At 39.4% G+C, this 20,348-nt stretch overlaps 1 protein-coding gene across 1 annotated transcript; it reads left to right on the top strand.

Annotated features, from left to right (window-relative positions):
- Nucleotides 1-7,312: 7,312 nt before the first annotated feature.
- Nucleotides 7,313-19,661, top strand: LOC116034809 (transmembrane protein 230-like). The gene is made up of 4 exons (XM_035991641.1): nt 7,313-7,452; nt 13,421-13,530; nt 14,264-14,386; nt 18,180-19,661. The coding sequence occupies exons 2-4, from the start codon at nt 13,429-13,431 to the stop codon at nt 18,318-18,320; spliced, it is 366 nt and encodes a 121-aa protein (XP_035847534.1). The 5' UTR covers nt 7,313-7,452; nt 13,421-13,428; the 3' UTR covers nt 18,321-19,661.
- The last annotated feature ends 687 nt before the right edge of the window (nt 19,662-20,348 follow it).

Genomic DNA, 20,348 nt, shown 5'->3' with positions numbered 1-20,348 from the left:
AGGCTTCTAGCGTAGAAGCTTTTATCTAATTTCGTATAATCGGGTAGTAAGAATTCGAAAGTTATTAAGAAGTGGTCTGATAATAAAGGATTTTGCGGGAATACTATTACGTCTTCAATTTTGATGCCATATGCCAGCATAAGGTCAAGGGTGTGGTTAAAACAGTGCGTGGCCTCGTGCACACTCTGACTGAAACCAATTGAATCTAGTAGTGAGTTGAAAGCAGTACTAAGGCTATTGCTGTCAACGTCCACATGGATATTAAAATCACCTACAATAAGTACTTTGTCTGATTTTAGGACTACACATGATAAAAACTCTGAGAATTCCGATAAAAATTCAGAATATGGACCTGGTGCTCGGTAGACAACAACAAATATAATAGGCTGTACTGTTTTCCATGTTGGATGCTGGAGATTAAGAACGAGATTTTCAAAAGAGTTATAATTTAGTTTAGGTTTAGGATTAATTAACAGGTTTGAGTCAAATATGGCTGCAACTCCCCCTCCTCGGCCTGAGTCTCTAGAAATTTGAGTATTAATATGAGTGGGAGGAGTGGCTTCATTTAGACTGACATACTCTTCATGGCCCAGCCATGTTTCAGTTAGACAGAATAGATCAATTTGATTATCGGATATCAATTCGTTTACTAGTATTGCTTTAGAAGACAGAGATCTGATATTTAGTAGACCGCATCTAATTTTCCTATCCTGTTCTATCATTGCAGTGGTAGTTGTAATTCCAATTAGGTTGTTAAGTATTGCCCCTCTTTTGGTTACCTGTGATTTAACTGATCTGAGTCGAGTTACAGACACTGTCACTTGGTTCTCGGGCAGAAGCCGAGGAGAGACGACAGGGACAGAGGTTGTATTAGTGCGTGGTGGGGTGAGAGTAGTGCAGGGCAGAGTGGAATCAAGACATCCGACATTAGTGTGTGTGTGAGGGGAACTTCCAATGATAATGGTGTCAAGGAACTGTTCATTCACCTTGATCTGGTGGAGAGTCGCTATTCTGGCTTCAAGTTCCACTATCTTCTGGCTGAACAGGAGGCACGAGTCGCAGCCAGGTGTACAGCTGAGGGGGGGGCATCGTGTAGCTTGCTAGTTTAGCTAGTAGCAACGTTGACGGAGGCCCTCTCCAAAACCGATCCCTCTTCACTTGCAGTTCACAAGTCAACACTTGCGGATGCTCCTGCTTGTGTTAGCAAGCTGTGGATACTCCGTTACTACTGCCAAAATATAGAAAAGAATTCCAAGGAGGCAAACATCCTAAGGGGTCCGCGTCACCTCCCCGCTAGCAGACAGGCTAACTAGCCGTTAGCACAACAAATAGCTAGACGTTGGTTAACGGAGCGGAGGAGAGTTTTACAAACAACGGAGAAACTGCGGCCAGACAGGTCCGGTTAAAATACAGCTAGGCGATGCAAAGAGTGACTGTATTTCACTGTAGAGGACTTAAATCGCAGGACATTAAGCGTTAAGCAGTCTGCAGCTGCCGTTGTCTACAACAGGAAACAGGAAGTCAACCGGAAGTCATACGTACCTGAAGGTGTGTCGTACCTGAAGGTGTGTCGTCCAATCAATGCCACTTTAAATGTACAATATGTAGTTTTTGGCCGCTAGGGGTCTCTCAATCAAAACAAAAACAAAAGACGGACTTTGATGACGTGAAGTAGCATGGGATCATCATAGGATTTGTTGTTGTCGTCATGGTCAACCAGCCGAACTCAGGCAGAAAACATGTTCACTGACAAGTGTTGTTTAATAAAGGTTTTATTCACGTTGCGTTTAGTCACAGTTATTCACTTTATGTAATTTTATTCCAATGAAATAGCAACAAATTAACATTAGTTAACGTAACGTTAACTTGCTAACTTATCATTAGAGGAATCTTCTAATGCTGCTCAAGCAGCTACTGTAGCTAACGTTATGTGGTGAATTTGTACGTTAGCCCTGCGCTGTTATCTTTGGTCGAAACGATCAAACTAAATATATTTCATAAATCTCAGGTATTGGGTTGCAGAAAATATGGAATAATATGATAATATTCAGTTTTAAAAATGATTCATTTCAACCATCCTACACCTGTTACTAATAGGTGCCTTGTGCCTTATCATTTTCCGAGCCTGCTCGGCAACCTGTGTACTGTCCTGACCTGCTGCCTGTCACACAGGCAGGAAGAGAAGCTTGAGCTTTGATACGGAAACTCACACACCTTCGCAGCCTTCTTAGACCACAGATCATTTTTTTAAAGAGAGACTGATGGAGCACTTACATCCATCAAATGTATGACACACTGTTTTCCCTCCCTGTGTAGACATGGCAAGGTAGGCGGTTCACAGAAATGATGTCAATCCTAATTTGATTTCCTGTGCTGGGCAGGGCTCTGCAGAGATGCTGGTGGATGCCTGTGATATACCAGGGGACCTGTTTAGGGAAAATAGATATGGTGGGTCCAATTAATCATGGAGTGCAATTAGAAATAGGAAAAGAGAATTTAAAATGAGCACTTTTGTTTCATTAACTTATAAAGCCGCTGGGGTTGACAGAAAACCAGGATGGATACATCAACAGTCTGGGCACGAAGAGGAAACAACTCAAATGGAAATGAAATGGAAAGATGGCCCATGGCATGCAATTATTGGCTGGGACTTGGTTAAGCCAGCTTGAGGAAAGGCCTAATAATTACTGCAAATACTGTGGTGGCTTCATTGGAAGGGGTCTCTCTCTGTCTGTCCTTCAGATTTTCTCGACAACCGTTCATCCCATCAGTTTGACACTTATATTTACTTATATTTGTATTGTTGATGACCCAAGAAAGTGCAGTGTCAAGTGCGAGCTCTTGAGATGCACGGGACATATTTATTAGTTGTACGTTAGGTAAACACTAAAAGTCAATCTCATCTAAATTTTGTTGAAACTGTTTTAAGGAGGTGTCAATTCTACTTTATGGTTATTTTAGTGGTTTTGAATAAAATTGTCTTATACTAAGAGGAGTTTCTAGTATTTAGTCTTTCTTCATTCATTTGAACTACACAACACACGTACTGTACATTTTGGGCCTGTCGATGTGAGCAGGATGTCCGGTCAGCTTGACCACAGTTGGCGTGGCACCGTGTACATCTCACATCTGGAGCAGCAGCAGGAATAAACATCCTTTGGATATAATGGAGCAGGTCATGTGAGATTGAGCTGCGTCAATCCTGGTGTTCATTTTCAGCAGGAACCTTTCAGCACTTTCTGATGACCGTAGAGAAACAGATTTTTTTTTAAAATTCCGATTCAGATAGCTTATTGTCATTCAAGCATGTTAAAATCATGGAACAAAATTTGTTACCCAGACTCAGCAGCATATACACAATGAATAAATAAATAAATACCAAGAGTTTTAGCTTATTTAGTTTTATTAGTGCCATGGTTCAATTGATAGACAGTTTACTGCATGTGCACTGTGTACCTCAAGACTTTTTGTTCATTTGATCGTATCTATTTTATTAAGTGCACCTGACTGGCTATTGAATAATGAGGAAAGTTTGGGACTAAGTTTAAAAAAACATCAACAGATGTATAGTAATATAGTTGACCAGAGGTGTTTGTAAAACTCTAAAAAACAAACAAACATGAGTTCTACAAAAAGTTTGTTGCTGGGGTTCTCTGATATCTGGTGAGGGGTTCACTTCAAGTTTAGTTCACTCCCTGACTTTAATAGTGTCCATAAATTTCTCAGATGTGGATGGGTCTGGTTGTTGTTGAAAACTTCTTTATTAGGAGTAACCCCTTGAGATGCAGCATCTCGTTTTCAAGGGGGTCCTTAACAATACATAAATAAACAGTACAATCATAATTAGACACAACAGTTAACAAAATGAAAACAGACAAAAAACAACAAAACAAAAAAAAACAACATAATCAGTCAGATTGGAGATTGGTCGGAGAATCGGCGCAGCGGGTGCGGTATTACGCTCAATTTATCGCACCGTTGTGACGAAAAGAGAGCTGAGCCAGAAGGCAAAGCTCTCAATCTACCGGTCAGTTTTCGTTCCTACCCTCACCTATGGTCATGAAGGCTGGGTCATGACCGAAAGAACGAGATCCAGGGTACAAGCGGCCGAAATGGGTTTCCTCAGGAGGGTGGCTGGCGTCTCCCTTAGAGATAGGGTGAGAAGCTCAGTCATCCGTGAGGAGCTCGGAGTAGAGCCGCTGCTCCTTCGCGTCGAAAGGAGCCAGTTGAGGTGGGTCGGGCATCTGGTAAGGATGCCCCCTGGGCGCCTCCCTAGGGAGGTTTTCCAGGCACGTCCAGCTGGGAGGAGGCCTCGGGGAAGACCCAGGACTAGGTGGAGGGATTATATCTCCAACCTGGCCTGGGAACGCCTCGGGATCCCCCAGTCGGAGCTGGTTAATGTGGCTCGGGAAAGGGAAGTTTGGGGTCCCCTGCTGGAGCTGCTACCCCCGCAACCCGTTACCGGATAAGCGGAAGAAGATGAAGATGAAGAAGAAGAAGATAATCAGTCAGTCATAATCAAGTTTGAGGCAAGAATGAAACTGGATATTAATAATAATATTAGAAGAGGTGTTATCATGATGATGTAGAGGATTATGGACAGGTACAGTTGGTACTGTAATAGGACAACAGGGCATTTTTAAAAGAGTGGAGAGATAGAATGGATTGATGGTAGATACAGGTGGTGGTGCAGTATTTGATAGAATGAAATGTTGCTCATAAGTAATTTAAAGTGTATGTGGTATTTCATTCTGTTAGCACTGGCTTTGGGTGACGGTTATGACAGATATTTTTTTTTTTACTTGACTCGCCCAGGGCTGTCTGGATTTCGCACAATGATCAAAGTAGTGTAGTCCTAACTGTGTTGTCTTATTTATGATAGAGTTCATAGTTGCACACAGCAAATTTTCTGCAAAGGGCCCTGCTTTCCTGCCATTAGTAGAAAAAGACTCCCTCCAGTTATACACTTTTTTTTCTTATTACTGCCAGCATCTTTCCAAAATGGCATGGATGTGGTTGTGAGGGAGTTATTTGGATTTGTCCATGTAACAAAAAGATGTTCACGCTAATTAAAAGTGCTGTACAATATATTTTGGATTTTCATAAAGCAGATTGTGGCATGCAATAATGTCATTATTTCCAAAGTGATTATTATTAAAGGTGCCTGTGTCACTTTATTACCTCCGCCAAGGAGGTTATGTTTTGTTTCGGTTTGATTGTCTGTCAGCAGGATTATTGGCCCAATTTCCATGAAACATCGTGGAAGGGTGTAGCATAGGCCAAGGAAGAGCCCATTACATTTTGGAGCAGATCCGAATCACATTTTTTGTACACAACAAGGGACTAAGATGCTGTACAGTACCTTATGTCTGTGATGCAGCTTGATGGCTAGTCTGTGAAGGATCAATTATTTATTTATCTTTTTGTTTTTTTATCAGGATTTCCTGAACTGTGTGAACTCTCCTCATCTTCCTATCTGATGTTTACTCCCACTATAGAAGAAGAAATGCTGCCTGGAGGGGGGTGGCTAATGCTGTTGAAAGTCTGCAAAGACTGCAGTGAAGCAACCATTAGTAATATTTTTCCTCAGTTGATATCATTTGAGTGGAACATACTGCAAACTCCAAATCCGATAGATACATGTTTATAGCATTAAATGACCGTAACAAAGCTGATGAACTCTCAGTTGACACTTTAACAAGGAACAAATGTCAAGTGGAGATTGTAGCTTGTTGTTGCTGACACCATGATAACATGGTAAAAATCCCCAAATAATGATACCTCTGTGCTGATGCACTTTCACTGCATTCACTTATCAGGGCGGGAAGTAGCTTACTATAAGATGATGTAGGTTTCCATGCTGCGTTTTCTATCACAGAGCTTAAAAATACGAAATAGTTTGCGTGGGTTTGACGAGAGAGTCATCCTTTCTTTTGCACAAATTGAGTTGTCACAGTACAAAGAAGATACATCTGCTGGGAATACTGAATAAATGTATTTCTGGAGAATCACAGCTCTTTGCAACTTCTTAACAAAAACATTAGTAATAGTATCAGCTTTCAAATTTCCATATCGGTTTAACACTAATAATTTGACCAACCGTCATGGCAGGCAATCCACTTTATAAAAAGCTCAAAGTGATGTTTTCCTGAAAGTACAGTGCCATCTATTTCCCCCTAAACAACACAGCTGCAATGCCAATCAGCAAATAGCCTGGAATGTGATTACAGAGAGGAATAGAGTTGAAGGTCAAAGTATAGGTACAAATAAAGAATAGTGGAATGGAAATTTAACAGAAGAAAAATAGCATTGACAAACCCAAGCATGAAGTGTTTTGAGGACTGCATGCCTGGAATTTAGAGTAGAGGGTGAAGATGCTTATTATTCAGTTACCTTTGTTTGACTTGAAATTGTTGTGACCTTACATAAATTGAAGACACACGCAGCAAGCTAGGACATCATGCAACACTTCATAGTTTATGATACGGGTCTTAGAAAAAGAAAATGGCTTTGCTGAAAATGCTCATCTCTGTCGATGTTCTGTAATACACTTCAGAATGGATAAAGAAGACAGGGCTGCTTTCTCAACACATTCAGGAACACCCAAGGTAAGGACAGAGAAAAAAGTGTACAAATGTCTATAGGATAAAAAACCTGTCTCACAATTGAAATATCTGGCTATTTTATTGATGTAACAGTGTTGCAACAGGTAGGTTACTTCTTTCTGCGGTATTCTTGTGGTTTGGAATAAAGTATTTGATAACCAATTAATCACAATTTCTTGGTAGAATGTAACAAAGTAGCCTATATTTACTCAATTACTGTACTTAAATAAGGTTTTGAGGTACTTTACCCAACTGTTTCAATGTTATGTGAATTTATACTTCAAGGCTGCATGAAGAATTGTTATACACAGTATTTTACAACTTTGAATGCAGCTCAGCCAATAACAATCAAGGACAGGATCTATCTGTTTTAGATTAAACTACCGTAAACAGTGTATAAATTCATTAAAATTAGTCCCACTTCGACCTGGTACAACAATAAATGACTTTCATTATCACTAACAATAATAATAATCCAATAATAATAATAAACCAATAATACAATAACAATATAATAGTGAATGAGTCTATTCTGCTGATACAACCTCTGTACTCTTAATGAGGTGACATTTTAAATAAGGACTTCACTTGTAAGTGAATATTTTTACGCTGTATGATTGGATCATTAGTTTACTTTAAAAAGCCAAGATATGGATTGACAATTTAGACACGAAGCCAGTGAACTGTGAACAGAACAAGCAGCAGGATAAGATGTTTGTGCGCATGCGCAATGTTCGAAAATAAGGAAGTTGACAGATTCTCATCAATGAAAACATGTGATGTGGCACCGTAGAGGAGCAGTCTGCGCAAGATAACATTGAAGGTGTTAATTATACCTCAAGTAAAGGTAAGTGAGGAACGAGGATAAGAAACCAGTTTAAAATCAAGCGTATGTCAGGCTACGTTAGCTAGCTAGCTAGCTTTTTAAAGCGTAACTTCTAAGAAGCTAACGCTCCAGCTAATTAGGTAATTTATTAGTGGTTATTAGATATAGCTAAACAACCAAGGCAGGTTAACTAAGCAGTGCCCTCAGCAGCTTGAGCATCTTCATTTGTACGTGTTTGCTGACAAAAGCCTCAGCTATAATGTTATTAATGCACAGAAGCGACTTATATATTATGGACAGTAACGTTAAATAGCCATATGTAGCTAACATGCAGGGATTTAAACTAGCGAGCTAGACAAGTGGAGGTTTGTGAATTTAAACTTTCTGTTTACTTTTTTTTTCCTGATTCATTTTAATGTTTGATGGTATAGTTAGCTAGGTGACGACACTGTAAGACATGGCACAGTTGCAGGAAAGAAAAAGTACAGAATTTATGTAACGTTACCGTTAGCTAATTAAACTAGAATAATACCCCGGCACATACATGCTAATAAATTACACGTCATTCACAAAGAATACAGTGGTGAACTAAAATGTTTTAGTGTCATATAAGTATAAAAACTAACATATAATGAACCAGGCTAGACAGGATTTTAGATGCTGCGCATATAGACTGTAAAGTTAATGATACTGCGTCATAAATCCAAATACCCCTTCCCCTACGAAGTTTTGAATATCTTCCCCCCTCCTTGTTGTTTTAAGTGGTAAATTATATATTTGTTTTATAAATGTCTTCATTATGGTCTAAAAACTGTTTCAAGGGTATAGTTCTGGTGTAGAAATACTAAACCCCTGCATTGTGTATTCATCATTTGAAAACCTGTTACATTTAAAGACATAAAGGGTGCTGGAATAAATATGTAATGATTAATGTCACATTTTGCTTTATATTTATGAGGTAGGTGGATATGACAATGCAGTGTATACAGCATGCTCATTTATATCTGACAGTGATGACATTTACATGTTAAAACAGTGTATTTAAACTATAAAATGAAATATAGAATTTACAGGTACAGTGGATGTTGTAAGGTATCAAGGTTATTGCACAGGGATTAAGGTTACAAGGTTATAGGCAATGGGATTATTTAGGACACTATGTGACTGTTAAGTGTTTGTCATAGTGACGGCCTGTGGAAAGAAACCCTTTGTGTCCGGTCAAGGCTGTAGTCCACCTTTGTCGGTTCCAAGACCAAGTCCAAAGAAGTTCAAATCCAAGTCAAGTAGGGGTGGGAAAAATAATCGATTCTTAGATGCATCGCGATTCTCTCTAGAACGATTCAATTATCGATTCTGATAAGTTAATAATCGATTATTTATTTTATTTAAGATTTTTTTTTTTTTTTAATGTGTTGATTTTTATTTAAAAGTTACTGTCTCCAGACAAGTACAAATCAGAAAACAGAGTGACTGAAAGAGGATGGGATAATGGAGTTTAGGCAGAAAAAAACACACAAAAATGGCCAAAGGGAAAAACATTTTTTTGTATATATACACATGATCTAATAAGACATACATAAAATAATTAGGCAAAACACATATAGGCTGTTCATCTACTTTATCACATTACATCTGACCACCTCATGTTTCATGTTCTAAGAAGCCAATTATCCACCTTTAAACATGACTGAGTCTCTGACATGGAAGATTACTGTGAGAGAAGGTTACTTTCACGAGCACGTTTAAGGCTTAAGCATGGAACGACTACCAAACAAAAACCTCAGTAGACAAAACATTTCATTAAAACTTGTGTGTGACAAATATTGTATATGTCAAAATCTAAGCTTTGTCTAGCTGCTTTGTCTAGGAAGTGATTAGCAAACTCTGAGTAGCAAACTCAGATTTATATGTATATTTTTTTAAATCACGCATGGAAGTGTACATTAAAAAATTGTTGCATCGATAATCGGTCTAGAATCGAATCGTTGGCCTCTGAATCGGAATCGAATCGTGAGGTGCCAAGAGATTCCCACCCCTAAAGTCAAGACCGACTCCAAAAAGGTTTGAGTTCAAGTCAAGACTGAGTCCAAATGAGAGACAGTCAATACTGAGACAGAAAAAAAAGAATAGCCTACTCTTCAAGGCCACTCACTTACCTATTAGTTTATAATTTATGTGATGTGAGAGACAGTATATCTTCTATTTTAAGATGAGAATTTTGCTTTATTATTTGTAATAATCAAAAAGTAAGTGCAGAGTAACTCTCTATAGGATCAAATTAGGCCATATTCCCTTTCTTGAAGTTATTACTTGTCCTGAAGAATTCATATTACAAAGACATTGTGTCTATGGCCAAAATGAAAATGATTGATACCTGAAGATTGAGGTATATGACGCAGCCAGGTGTATACTAGGCCACCAATCTCGATGCCTGTTCTAGATGGATTTTGAATTCAACTAATACCTGTTTTTTGGTTTTGTTTTGAAGGAGGAAGTTACTTTAGAACAAAAGCATATAGTGCTGGATTCGGTCGAGACCAGCTAGAATATTTGGCGAGTCCAATGGCCGAGTCCGAGACAAGTCTGAGTCCAAATACCAAAGAGTACAAGATGAGTCTGAGACAACAGAAAAAGGGCTCGAGTCTGAGACGGGACTCAAGTACTACAGCCCTGTGTCCGGTAGTTTTGGTGTACAGTGATCTGTAGCACCTACCAGATGAGAGAAGTTGGAACAGGTTGTGTCCAGGGTGTGAAGGAGTACAAGTCCTGAATGAGGGGCAGTTTGGTACCAATGAGTTCTTTTCTGTAGTCCGTTGCAGTCCGTCCCTGTCCATTTTGGTGGCTGAACCAAACCAGAAAGTGATAAGATAAGCCTTTATTGTCATTGTATATGGTAACATACAACACAATTTGGAGAGCTCTTCTGTTCAGTGAAAGACAAAAAACAAGCCATCACATACATTCAGGGCATAGGATTTAAAATAAATAAGAATTGCACATGAGGGGGGCAGTGATGAGATAAAATAGCAAGTGCAGTCCATATTTAAAAGATTTTTAAAGATTTTCCATGTTGTAAGTTGTGGTTATTTGCAGAAATTAAGAGTTCTGATGGCCCAGGGTAAGAAATGTTTTTGAATCCTCCTAAAGTCCACTGTCATCTCCACAGTTTTGACCGTGTTCAGCTCCAGGTTGTTATGATGGTCAGCTGTTGAACCCCCTGTCTGTACGCAGACTCATCGGTGTCCCAGGAGAGTCTGTAAATTTGAAGGAGTTTAACAGATGGAAGTGTAGTCATTGGTGTAGAGGGAATGGAGCAGTGGGAGGAGCCAACATCCCAATGCTGATTTCCGGGTGCTGGATGTGATTTTCCTCAGCCTCGCCGGCTGCCTCTGGTCCGTCAGGAAGCTTGTAATCCACTGACAGGTGAGGGCTGGGACAGTGGGAGGGAGCTGGGTGAGTTTGGAGCGGAGGACGTCTGGGATGATGGTGTTGAATGCCAAGCTGAAGTCCACAAACAGGACCCTTGCATATGTCCCTTGTATGTTGTAGTAGGGCAGGGCAATACATATCTATATTATATCAATATCAAAATATGAGGCTAGATATCGTCTTAAATTTTGGATATCGCAATATCGCAATATATATTGTTCTAGCTGTTTTATTATTTTTCTTTACCCACCTAGTCATTGTATGCACATTATTTATGATTATTCATAAAAAATCTCATTGTGTGATTATTTTGCGAAAGCACCAATAGTCAACCCAACAATATTGCCGCAATATCAATATGGATGTATTTGATCATCATATCGGGATATTTGATTTTCTCTATATCACCTAGCTCTATGATGTAGGATGTAGTGCAGTCCCATGTTGACTGCATCATTCACTGACCTGTCATTTTATCCTGTAGAGGAAGCTTTCCAGGAGGATAGTGGAGCTTTTCAAGCAGGAGGGGACTTCACACAGCTCCAGTGATCTGTTGGAGATCTGTGTGGAGATAGGGGCCAGTGGGTCAGCACAGACTTTCAGACAGGAGGATGACAAGTAGATAAAGAAGGCCTGGTGCCTTCTTGATCTCTCTGAAAGAGCTGACATGCATCCTCTTCACAGATCCTGGGGGACAGTGGGGAAGGGCTGAGCAGGTGCAGTCAGGGTTCAAAATTAACATTTTGTCCACCAATCAAATGGCTAGTGAATGTTCAAAGTCTACCAGCCACTCAATGGATTACCATTGTTTTTTTGGCCGGTGAGTGAAGCAAATCTACCAGCCACTTGCATATTTTACCAGCATTGGTAAATGGTGTTCATTTTGAACACTGGGTGCAGTTGGTTGTGCAAATACCAGGCTTACCAAACCTGCAGTGAATTTATGTTGTCGAGCAATTGATGCTTCTCAGTGTCACCTGTAGTTGGTGACGTTCTGCAGGCCTCTCCACACTGAGCAGAACATCTATGGGAGTTTTTGGAGCAAGTTGTTTGAGCGCTCTCCGCCACCATCAACAACAACTAATTAGGGAATATCCTTTGGAAGAATTCTGCTCTTCAGCAAAAGACTCCTTTTGAAAAAAGTATTTGCACAAAAGGTTCTGTCTCTCCCTCTGAAACCAATCCAGATGAATACTAATGAATACATATTTGCGGTTTTAGTTTTCTTTCAAAGCTGCGTAGGTTTTTCTCAGATAATCCTGAAATGCTCTCGTCAACACTTTCCTCCTTTTTGTTGGTGCTAAATCCACAGTATTCCCTTTTCGCAGTATGTGCTGTCTATAACCTGGAGCTTTCCCCATCAGAGAGGCTCTGTGGCGAGTTGATGTGACAGCTGCCAGCAAAATAACAATGTTTCTAAAAGCACCTACATACTTTGTTCAAGCAGGAACAACAGTTTTTATTCGTGGATTTAGTCTCCCGTGGGGGGGGGGTCTGCACAGAGCTCAATTCTCCAACATAAGCAAAACTTAGGCTTTGAGGAAGATCAGACCACATGTGTAGTCACACTTCTCCGAGTCCCTCTGGGGCAGATCAGTGGTGTGGTATTTTTATGTTTTTCTGTCTCCTTCTGTGTGTGGATGCCACATCAGATGACGCAGTGATAATCTGTTAAATCTATGAGTAAATTGTCCTTATTAACGCTGACTGGCATGTGTGGTATAAATGCTAGAAATAGTAGTCATTCAGTCCCAGTTCTAGGCAGGTTGTGTAGAAAAACAAGTTTTGTGGAAAAACAGAAAGATCAAAAGTTTGCCTCTAAGTTCTTAGACAGTGTGCTGCAAACATTTCATTTGACTAATTACCACTTGAAACAGAGACAGTCGGTGACCTTGGCCTTCTCTCGACATCGAAATTCTGAAGCTGTTATCGACGTGTTTTTCCCATGACAACTTTGATAATTTATTCCAGTTGATAGACCTACTTTCTCTTTGAAAACATTCTACTCTGGTGTAGTCACGTGACTTTGCCCGGACCAGTCCGCCACATGGAAAGCATAATGGAGGATAACTCAAACGCTGAGTCCAAGTCAACTGAGCAACTTGTGCCCAAAAAAACCCCGCAGTGTCCGTCATCTGGAAACATTTTGGCTTCAGAAAAGATGATTTAGAACAACGTGATTAATTATCGTTCATTTATCGTTATCGAGGTGAAATGTGCAATTAAACGTGATTTTTATTTTAGGTCATATTGTGCAGCCCTAGTTCAGTGTTTATATTTTCAAGCAGAAGTGACACTGTGGAAATTAAACTCTCACTAACCTCTCAGCCTCAAGGTGTACTGTAGTTAAAAAAAAAAAATTAAAAAAAAAATGATATAAGCAGGGTTGTGGAGTAATATAAGTCGTCAGACCATGATTGAGATTTTGACTTACTATTTATACCGGGGTCATTATAACTTAACCTATCAAACTATTTATTGTTAAAGAGTACAGAACCGAATTAAAGATTACTGTGTAGATATTATAACTAATTATCTCTATGTGTCTATCTTTTCAAACAGCTTCTAATGCAGGCAATTAGAAGCAACATGTTGGGTGCTGGAATCTCCAACAACAAGGTCAAGTACTCACGGCTGGCTGCTGATGACGACGGTTACATAGACTTACAGGTGAGAGGCTTGCTTTTCTTCTCTACAGACCTGTCTCTGATGTCTCTGATGCCTCATTCTGCTCTACGGGTTGTTCAGGAGCTTGGTAATTAGGAAAATGTTTCCTACCACAGGCAATTAGTTAGAGATAAAGCCCAATGAAGACTTCCTGGAAATGTCCCAACGCTTTCTGTGATCATACCGGAGGAGATATGAGTAGCTGCAAGTCTGATAAACGTTTTGTTTCTGTTTAGGGATTAACACAGGTGATATGAACTGAAATACTTCTATTATTTATTATGCCAGTAATAAAGTACCTTTTTTAAGTGCAATGTTGAGTAGAGCTGCAAAGATTAATCGATTAATCGATCAGTTGTCAACAATTAAATGAATTGCCAACTATTGTGATAACTGGTTAATCGGTTTGAGTCATTTGTTTATGAAAAAAAAGTAAAAGAATCTCTGTTTCTAGCTTCTTTTAATGTGAATATAATCTATTTATTGGGCTTTTGTAAACCACTGATCGCCATATTTCACCATTTTCTGACAGTATTGACCAAAGAACTAATCGATTAATCGAAAACATAATCGTCAGATTAATCGACTATGAAAATAATTGTTAGTTTCAGCCCTGATGTTGAGGCAGCACTGCACCTAAGCTAAACTGCCTGCTATTATTAACCATAATGATGAAATAATACACTTGTCTTGTCTAAATGTCTTGTGTTTTGTCCAACAATTGAACACTTTACAGTTCAAGAAAAGCCCACCAAAGGTCCCATACAAGGCGATTGCACTGGCAATATTTCTGTTTTTGATTGGCTCCTTACTGATAATCTTCGGGGCTCTTCTTCTGTCAGGAACCATAAAGGTCGAGGTGAGTTTGGTCAGTTAAAGGAACACGCGACTTATTGGGACTTTAGCTTATTCACCGTATCCCCCAGAGTCCATACATACCCTTCTCATCTCCGTGAGTGTCGTAACTCTGTCTGACGCACCCACCACTAGCCTGCTTAGCACAGATCCTGGAGGTAACCGGCTCCATCTAGCCTTCTGCTCCCAATAAGTGTCAAAATAACGCCAACATGTTCCTGTTTACATGTTGTGATTTGTATAGTCACAGCGTGTAGAAATAACAAGGTCACATGAGACAGAGCCATCTTCTAACCGTATACATACTGGGAACTATATTCTCAGAAGGACAAGCAATGCTACTTGGGTGGAGTGATTATTACTCCAACTCTGAGCGAACTCCAGGCGAACTCTCTGCTCCTCACCAAGGGGCTTCTCAGATGCTGTGAGCAAATCACTCCGCCCAAGTAGCAGAAGTAGCAGTGCTTCGCCTTCTGAGAATAGTTCCCAGTATGTATACGGTTAGAAGATGGCTGTGTCTCATGTGACCTTGTTATTTGTATACCCTGTGACTATACAAATCACAACATGTAAATAGGAAAATGTTGGCGTTATTTTGTCACTTATTGGGAGCAGTAGGCTAGATGGAGCCGGTTACCTCCAGGATCTGTGCTAAGCTAGGCTAGCGGTGGGTGCGTCAGACAGAGTTACAACACGCACAGAGACGAGAAGGGTATGTATGGACTTATCTAACTCTGGGGGATATGGTGAATAAGCTAAAGTCCAAATAAGTCGGAGTGTTCCTTTAATGTAATGAAATCTGTTCCAATGGCAAAATACATAGATGGGTGTCAGGTCCAGATATTGTCTGGAGTCAGTATGGTTGGACACTAGTTGAAATGTGTCCCCCGTACTGTACATTAACTTACATACAATTTCTTCTCCTATTGCCAAAGAGCTTACTCTGAAGCGTGTCACATTCTCCCATAATGTTTGGCTTCCTTAAAACTGACAGTAAATACCCCGTCAGCCTTGTTCTCCTGAAAATCCATTTGTGACCAAAATGTTTCTGTCTGAGCTGCCTGCCTCCTCTCTGTTCTGAGTGTAATTCCTGCTTGGAAGATGTATCTCTTTTTGTGTTGCTCCTATACGTGAACTAAAAAAAAGCTTTTTATTTACATTTTTGTTTTTATGCGTCCAAAATGTTAAGTTAGTTCACCTTGTATGTATCGTGATGTTAAAGAATAAGTTTGACATGTTGGGAAATACGCTTGTTCGCTTTCTTGCTGAGAGTTAGATGAGAAGATTGATACCACTCTCATGTCTATGAGTGGTATCAATCTTCTCCTCTAACTCCAGGCAAGAAAGTGACATAACAACATGGCACTTACATTCTTTGGCTTTTACTATTATAATGATTGTGTTCATTTAAAACATGGATTTCATTTTGCTTGCACTGTAGAGCCAAAGATAATGATACAGGTTTTCCTCCAGTTTACAGATACTGATAATCTTTTGACCAAGATTGGTTATCATTTGTATTAATACTAGTACCGATACAATACCTGAGTTTCAGTACCGATACAATACCTTAATTTGAGGAATACAAACATGTTTTTCTGCAAGTCTTTTTTCTTCTTAAATTTCAGTATTAAATCGAATGTTAAATGTCGTCTGAAGATAAGCAGCCGTATAAGTAAATTGACTCAATGAAATATCCTAAAATCTGCAACATTTGTAATTTAAATCAGGAACTATCCGATTAAAGAGTAATTATGTCCTGACATTGAAAGCCAGCTTTCGGTACTCGACAGTATTGTTTGTTTGTTTAATTAGAATTCCTCATTAGCTTCTGTATTGCAGCAGCTATTCTTCCTGAGTAAAAACATTTCAGTCAGTACCAGAAAAGTATTGCGGTGTAATACCCAGACCTAGCTTTGACACATCTAGAGAGCCAACACAGCCCCCAAAATGTCAACTCATGCAGTAAATAAAACATGCTGCAGTTAATCTGGTTTTTAAATAGCTGTAATTTAACTGTTGTCCTGACATTTTATTGCCTTGAGGCCAGTGTTCTGCTGCACGGCTTTTCCTGGCCACAATGGTTTTGTGTGTGTTTAAACAAAACTAATCATTTTGATATGTTATGCCTCAGAGTGCCAACTTTGGTTGATCCCCTGCTGTAGTTTGTGCTTCCTAAAATCATGACTCCATGTGGGAGATAACTGGGCCTGCATATATTACGTTTGTAATTATCAGTAGGAGGTTAATGTGAATGTTTTTATTCTTCCAGTCTGCAGATTGTATTTGCAGAAAATTTGATCTGACATGAAGGCAGCATTCGTGTATTTGTGCCGTCTACTTGCCAATTAGCCCACGCAAGTTGAAATAGCGTATTGAATACCACAAATTACACAAGATTCACAAGGCAATTTATAAGGGAAAGGTAGGATTCAGGCAGGTTCTATTGCAATAGGATGTTGGAGTTTTGGGTTGAAAGTTGTTGTTTAATTGTATTTTTTATTTTGGTGTGTGTGTATGTGTGTGTTACATTTCTACATATTAAATATCAGAGGATGTCACCTGCTAGACTAGTTGTTTACCTTTTCCAGTAATTTGAACATTGTTATGCTGGTAGAGCTGGGGTTACCATGGTTACGCATCTCCAACCGGCAAGGAGGCTCTCAGGAAGTGACTTGGTAATTACAGCTCAGTGCGTCCAAAAGATACATACTGCTGTTTATTTTTAAATACAAAAGTACGTTGAACGATAGTAAACATATTGAGTATGTAGTGCATGCGATTTCTGACGCAGCCCTAATCTTTATCAGTGGATGGAGTTTGCTCATGCGCCAGAGAGGCAGAGCGCACTCTCTTCCTATTGGTCAATGTCAAGGAACAACATGTCACACTAGGCGGAAAAACACAAAACAATTCTGACATGCTAGACTTTCTGCGTCGTGGTCGTGAAGTGTCCCAGACGTTAGATCGCTGATCTTTGATTATGTCACACTACAAGAGGTAAAGACACACGTTTGTCGGTCCCGACCCTCATTATCGGGCACGACTTTGAACATTTGTCTGCGACGTGTCTGTCGGGTCAAAATCGAGCTGAATGTGTGCAGTCTGATCCTGGCATTATAAGAGAACCTTATGTCAAGATTTATGTTCAAGATCTCCTGTTTTTGTTGTTGTAATTTGGGTGCATTGTCCCTTTTAAAACCCACCTCACAATAATCCCAGTAGATAGTGTACAAACATAATGTTTAAAATGTTGACAACTGCAACAATATAATAGATTGCAGTGGCTCATGCAGCACTGCATCTTTACAAAAAAAAAAAAAAAAAGCATTGAGAGGGCTACAGTAACTCGGTACACAAGACTGCCATCTGGTGGTGAAATGAAACACTTCACTTGGCATCAGTAAGGACTGCCTGTGGTTAGTTGCCCTGTATGTGAAATTACTCATGATTTACATGAAACCAGATCTCAGACAGATGAAGTCATCACGTCTGTGGGCCTCCTGCACACCCGCTTTTCATTCGCAATTTATGTTGATGCTGGCGGGCGACAGAGATAAGCATGTTAAAGCCTGATGAGTACATTAAGGACTCTGTGATGCCTCTTCCAGCACCTCATTACCAAGTACAGTATTCCAGTATTTATATGCTATGTTTGTGAGTAAATAGTGGTTCCCAAGCTTTGTGGCGTATAAACCCCTTAATACAGAGAAATGTCTACTTGTAGCTCCTTATCACAGGTTCTTACCCCCAACTTTCTTTCCTCCTCTTCTTTTTTTTTTTTTTTATGTTTTCAGCATCCAGACCGCACCATTCCTGTCATCATCATAGGGCTACTCGTGTTCCTTCCTGGATTTTACCATTTGAGAATTGCCTACTTCGCCGCAAAGGGTCACCGGGGTTACTCCTACGACGACATCCCCGATTTTGGCGACTGACCCAAACTAAAGCTGCTGATTGGTGGAGAATCCCCTTCCTCCTGCCACGCTGTGCACCCTGAGACTGGTGCCTGCTGTTTACTTTGAGTTTCTGAATGCATGTAGCAAATCAGGCGAACCTTTATCGCTGTTCTGCCATGAGAGACTTTTAAAGTCTTGCTGATTTTTATGATTTATGTGTTGTTTATTCGATGCTATGTGTTGTATTATCCTCCACACAAAACCTCGATGAACCTTAGAGGCTTTATATATATATATATTCAGCTGTATAAACAATGAACCACACACTTAATGAGTAGAGGACCTGTTGCTTGCCTGCAACAGTTCAGCAACATGTCGCTCATTCAAGAAACGATTGCAAACCTCGGATGAGTGGTGACATATTTTTGGAGACTACACGGACGCCTTCAACTGACTACTGCTAGAACCTTGCACAGTTGCACAGCTGTTTCATAGTGCATCTTAAACAAATACTGTATTTATTTGTGATTGTAGCCTATGGCTGTGTTTGAAATCGCCTACTAACATACTATTCTTACTAAGTATGACGTGAAAGTGAGTCGTGTGTGGATTTTGTGTCCACAGATGGATACTACTTAAACAAGATTTAGAGAAGTATGAGGCGTGAGCTTAGTGCATTTACTGAACTGCCCCACAACGCATTGCGTGTCTTTAGACTGCAGTGGCCGAGATTTTGAGCTAGGCTAAAAACTCTTAATAGTGTCACCTTATTAATTTTGAAAGAGGTCCTATTGTATTCCTTTTCAGCATCATATTTGTATTCTTGGGGTCCCCAAGAAAAGGTTTACATGCTTTGATGTTCAAAAAACACAGTATCTTTCTCATACTGCCCATTGCTCTTAAGACGAGAAAGTAACCTTTTAGATTCCCAATATGTGGTCTGTTTATCCAAATGTTGCCTGTTTGGTAATTTGCTGCAACGTTTTTGTACATATTTGACATTAGTCATATCTTGCTTGCGCATTTCCTCAGTCTGAACAGTCTGTTGGTAATGTCTTACTTAATCGCTCATTTAGTAGGCAGTATGCAGTATACACATTGAGTATGCAGTAGGCAGTACATTAGTATGCAATTTTGAACACAGCCTATATGATTTCATGCAAAGCTCGGAAGGGGGGGTATATTTTTCCTCAAGGATTATATTTGCAGAACCATCCAAAGATTGATTACTTTGTCGAAGTACAGTTATTATATTATATTTTTTGACTGAAATGTATAACTTTCTGTATGAAGTATTGCTGTTTGTCAATATATGCATTTGGTTTTAATTATAAAAGAAAGATGTATTTTTACATACATTTGCTTAATTAAAAGAAAAAATGAAATCAAGTAGAAAACTGAAGAAGTTTTGTTGCTGTGATTCTTGATTGCAGTCAGGCTTATTCTCTGCAAAGTCCTTTGTGATGGCAGACTATGAAGATACATGGTGAATTAAGCCATTTACGTAGCAAACAACCATATCGTCGTAAGGTTTGGAGGACTTGTTGATTTATAATACTTACACATTACATAAAGAAGATATAACTAGTACCAGTCAAAAGTTTGGACCTTTGCGCCTTTGAATGGGAAAGCGTGTCCAAACTTTTGACTGGTACTGTATGACAAGGGGGTATTAGAAACACCAAAATAAAATACAAAGATGTAAAAGTACAGAACAATTGATTTTGAATGAATAGATTTGTCTCAAGGAATAAAAATTGAATATTGAACAAAAAGTAAGAAAAGCAATCTGTTTCTGTTCTGAGAGGGGAAAAATCACTCCTGCATAATTTTTGACATAAACAAAGTGAAGGTTTTTTTGTGTGAGGAGTCATAAATAAATTGCCTCAGTTCCAAACACACTGTCACTGTGCCAAAAAATCACACGCATCAACCACCTCAAACCAGTATAAAAGTCACACTAGGAGCACTTTACTTCATTGGTATTTTTGGAAGACATCTATGAATAATATAAGAAGCCACTGATTCACTCTGTAAGTAACAAAATGAATCATTGTCTGTGTGTAA

The sequence above is a fragment of the Sander lucioperca genome, chromosome 14, assembly GCF_008315115.2.
Source record: "Sander lucioperca isolate FBNREF2018 chromosome 14, SLUC_FBN_1.2, whole genome shotgun sequence".
NCBI classification, from domain to species: domain Eukaryota; kingdom Metazoa; phylum Chordata; class Actinopteri; order Perciformes; family Percidae; genus Sander; species Sander lucioperca.
The sequence above is the reverse complement of the archived record's forward strand: the minus strand, read 5'-3'. Positions and strand labels throughout refer to the sequence as shown.

Bases quoted from the DNA above. Each gene is read 5' to 3' on its own strand.
- LOC116034809 (XM_035991641.1), top strand. From the start codon at position 13,429: ATGCAGGCAATTAGAAGCAACATGTTGGGTGCTGGAATCTCCAACAAC. The intron at 13,531-14,263 runs GTGAGAGGCTTG...AACACTTTACAG, and splicing joins ACGGTTACATAGACTTACAG to TTCAAGAAAAGCCCACCAAA. The intron at 14,387-18,179 runs GTGAGTTTGGTC...TTATGTTTTCAG, and splicing joins CAGGAACCATAAAGGTCGAG to CATCCAGACCGCACCATTCC.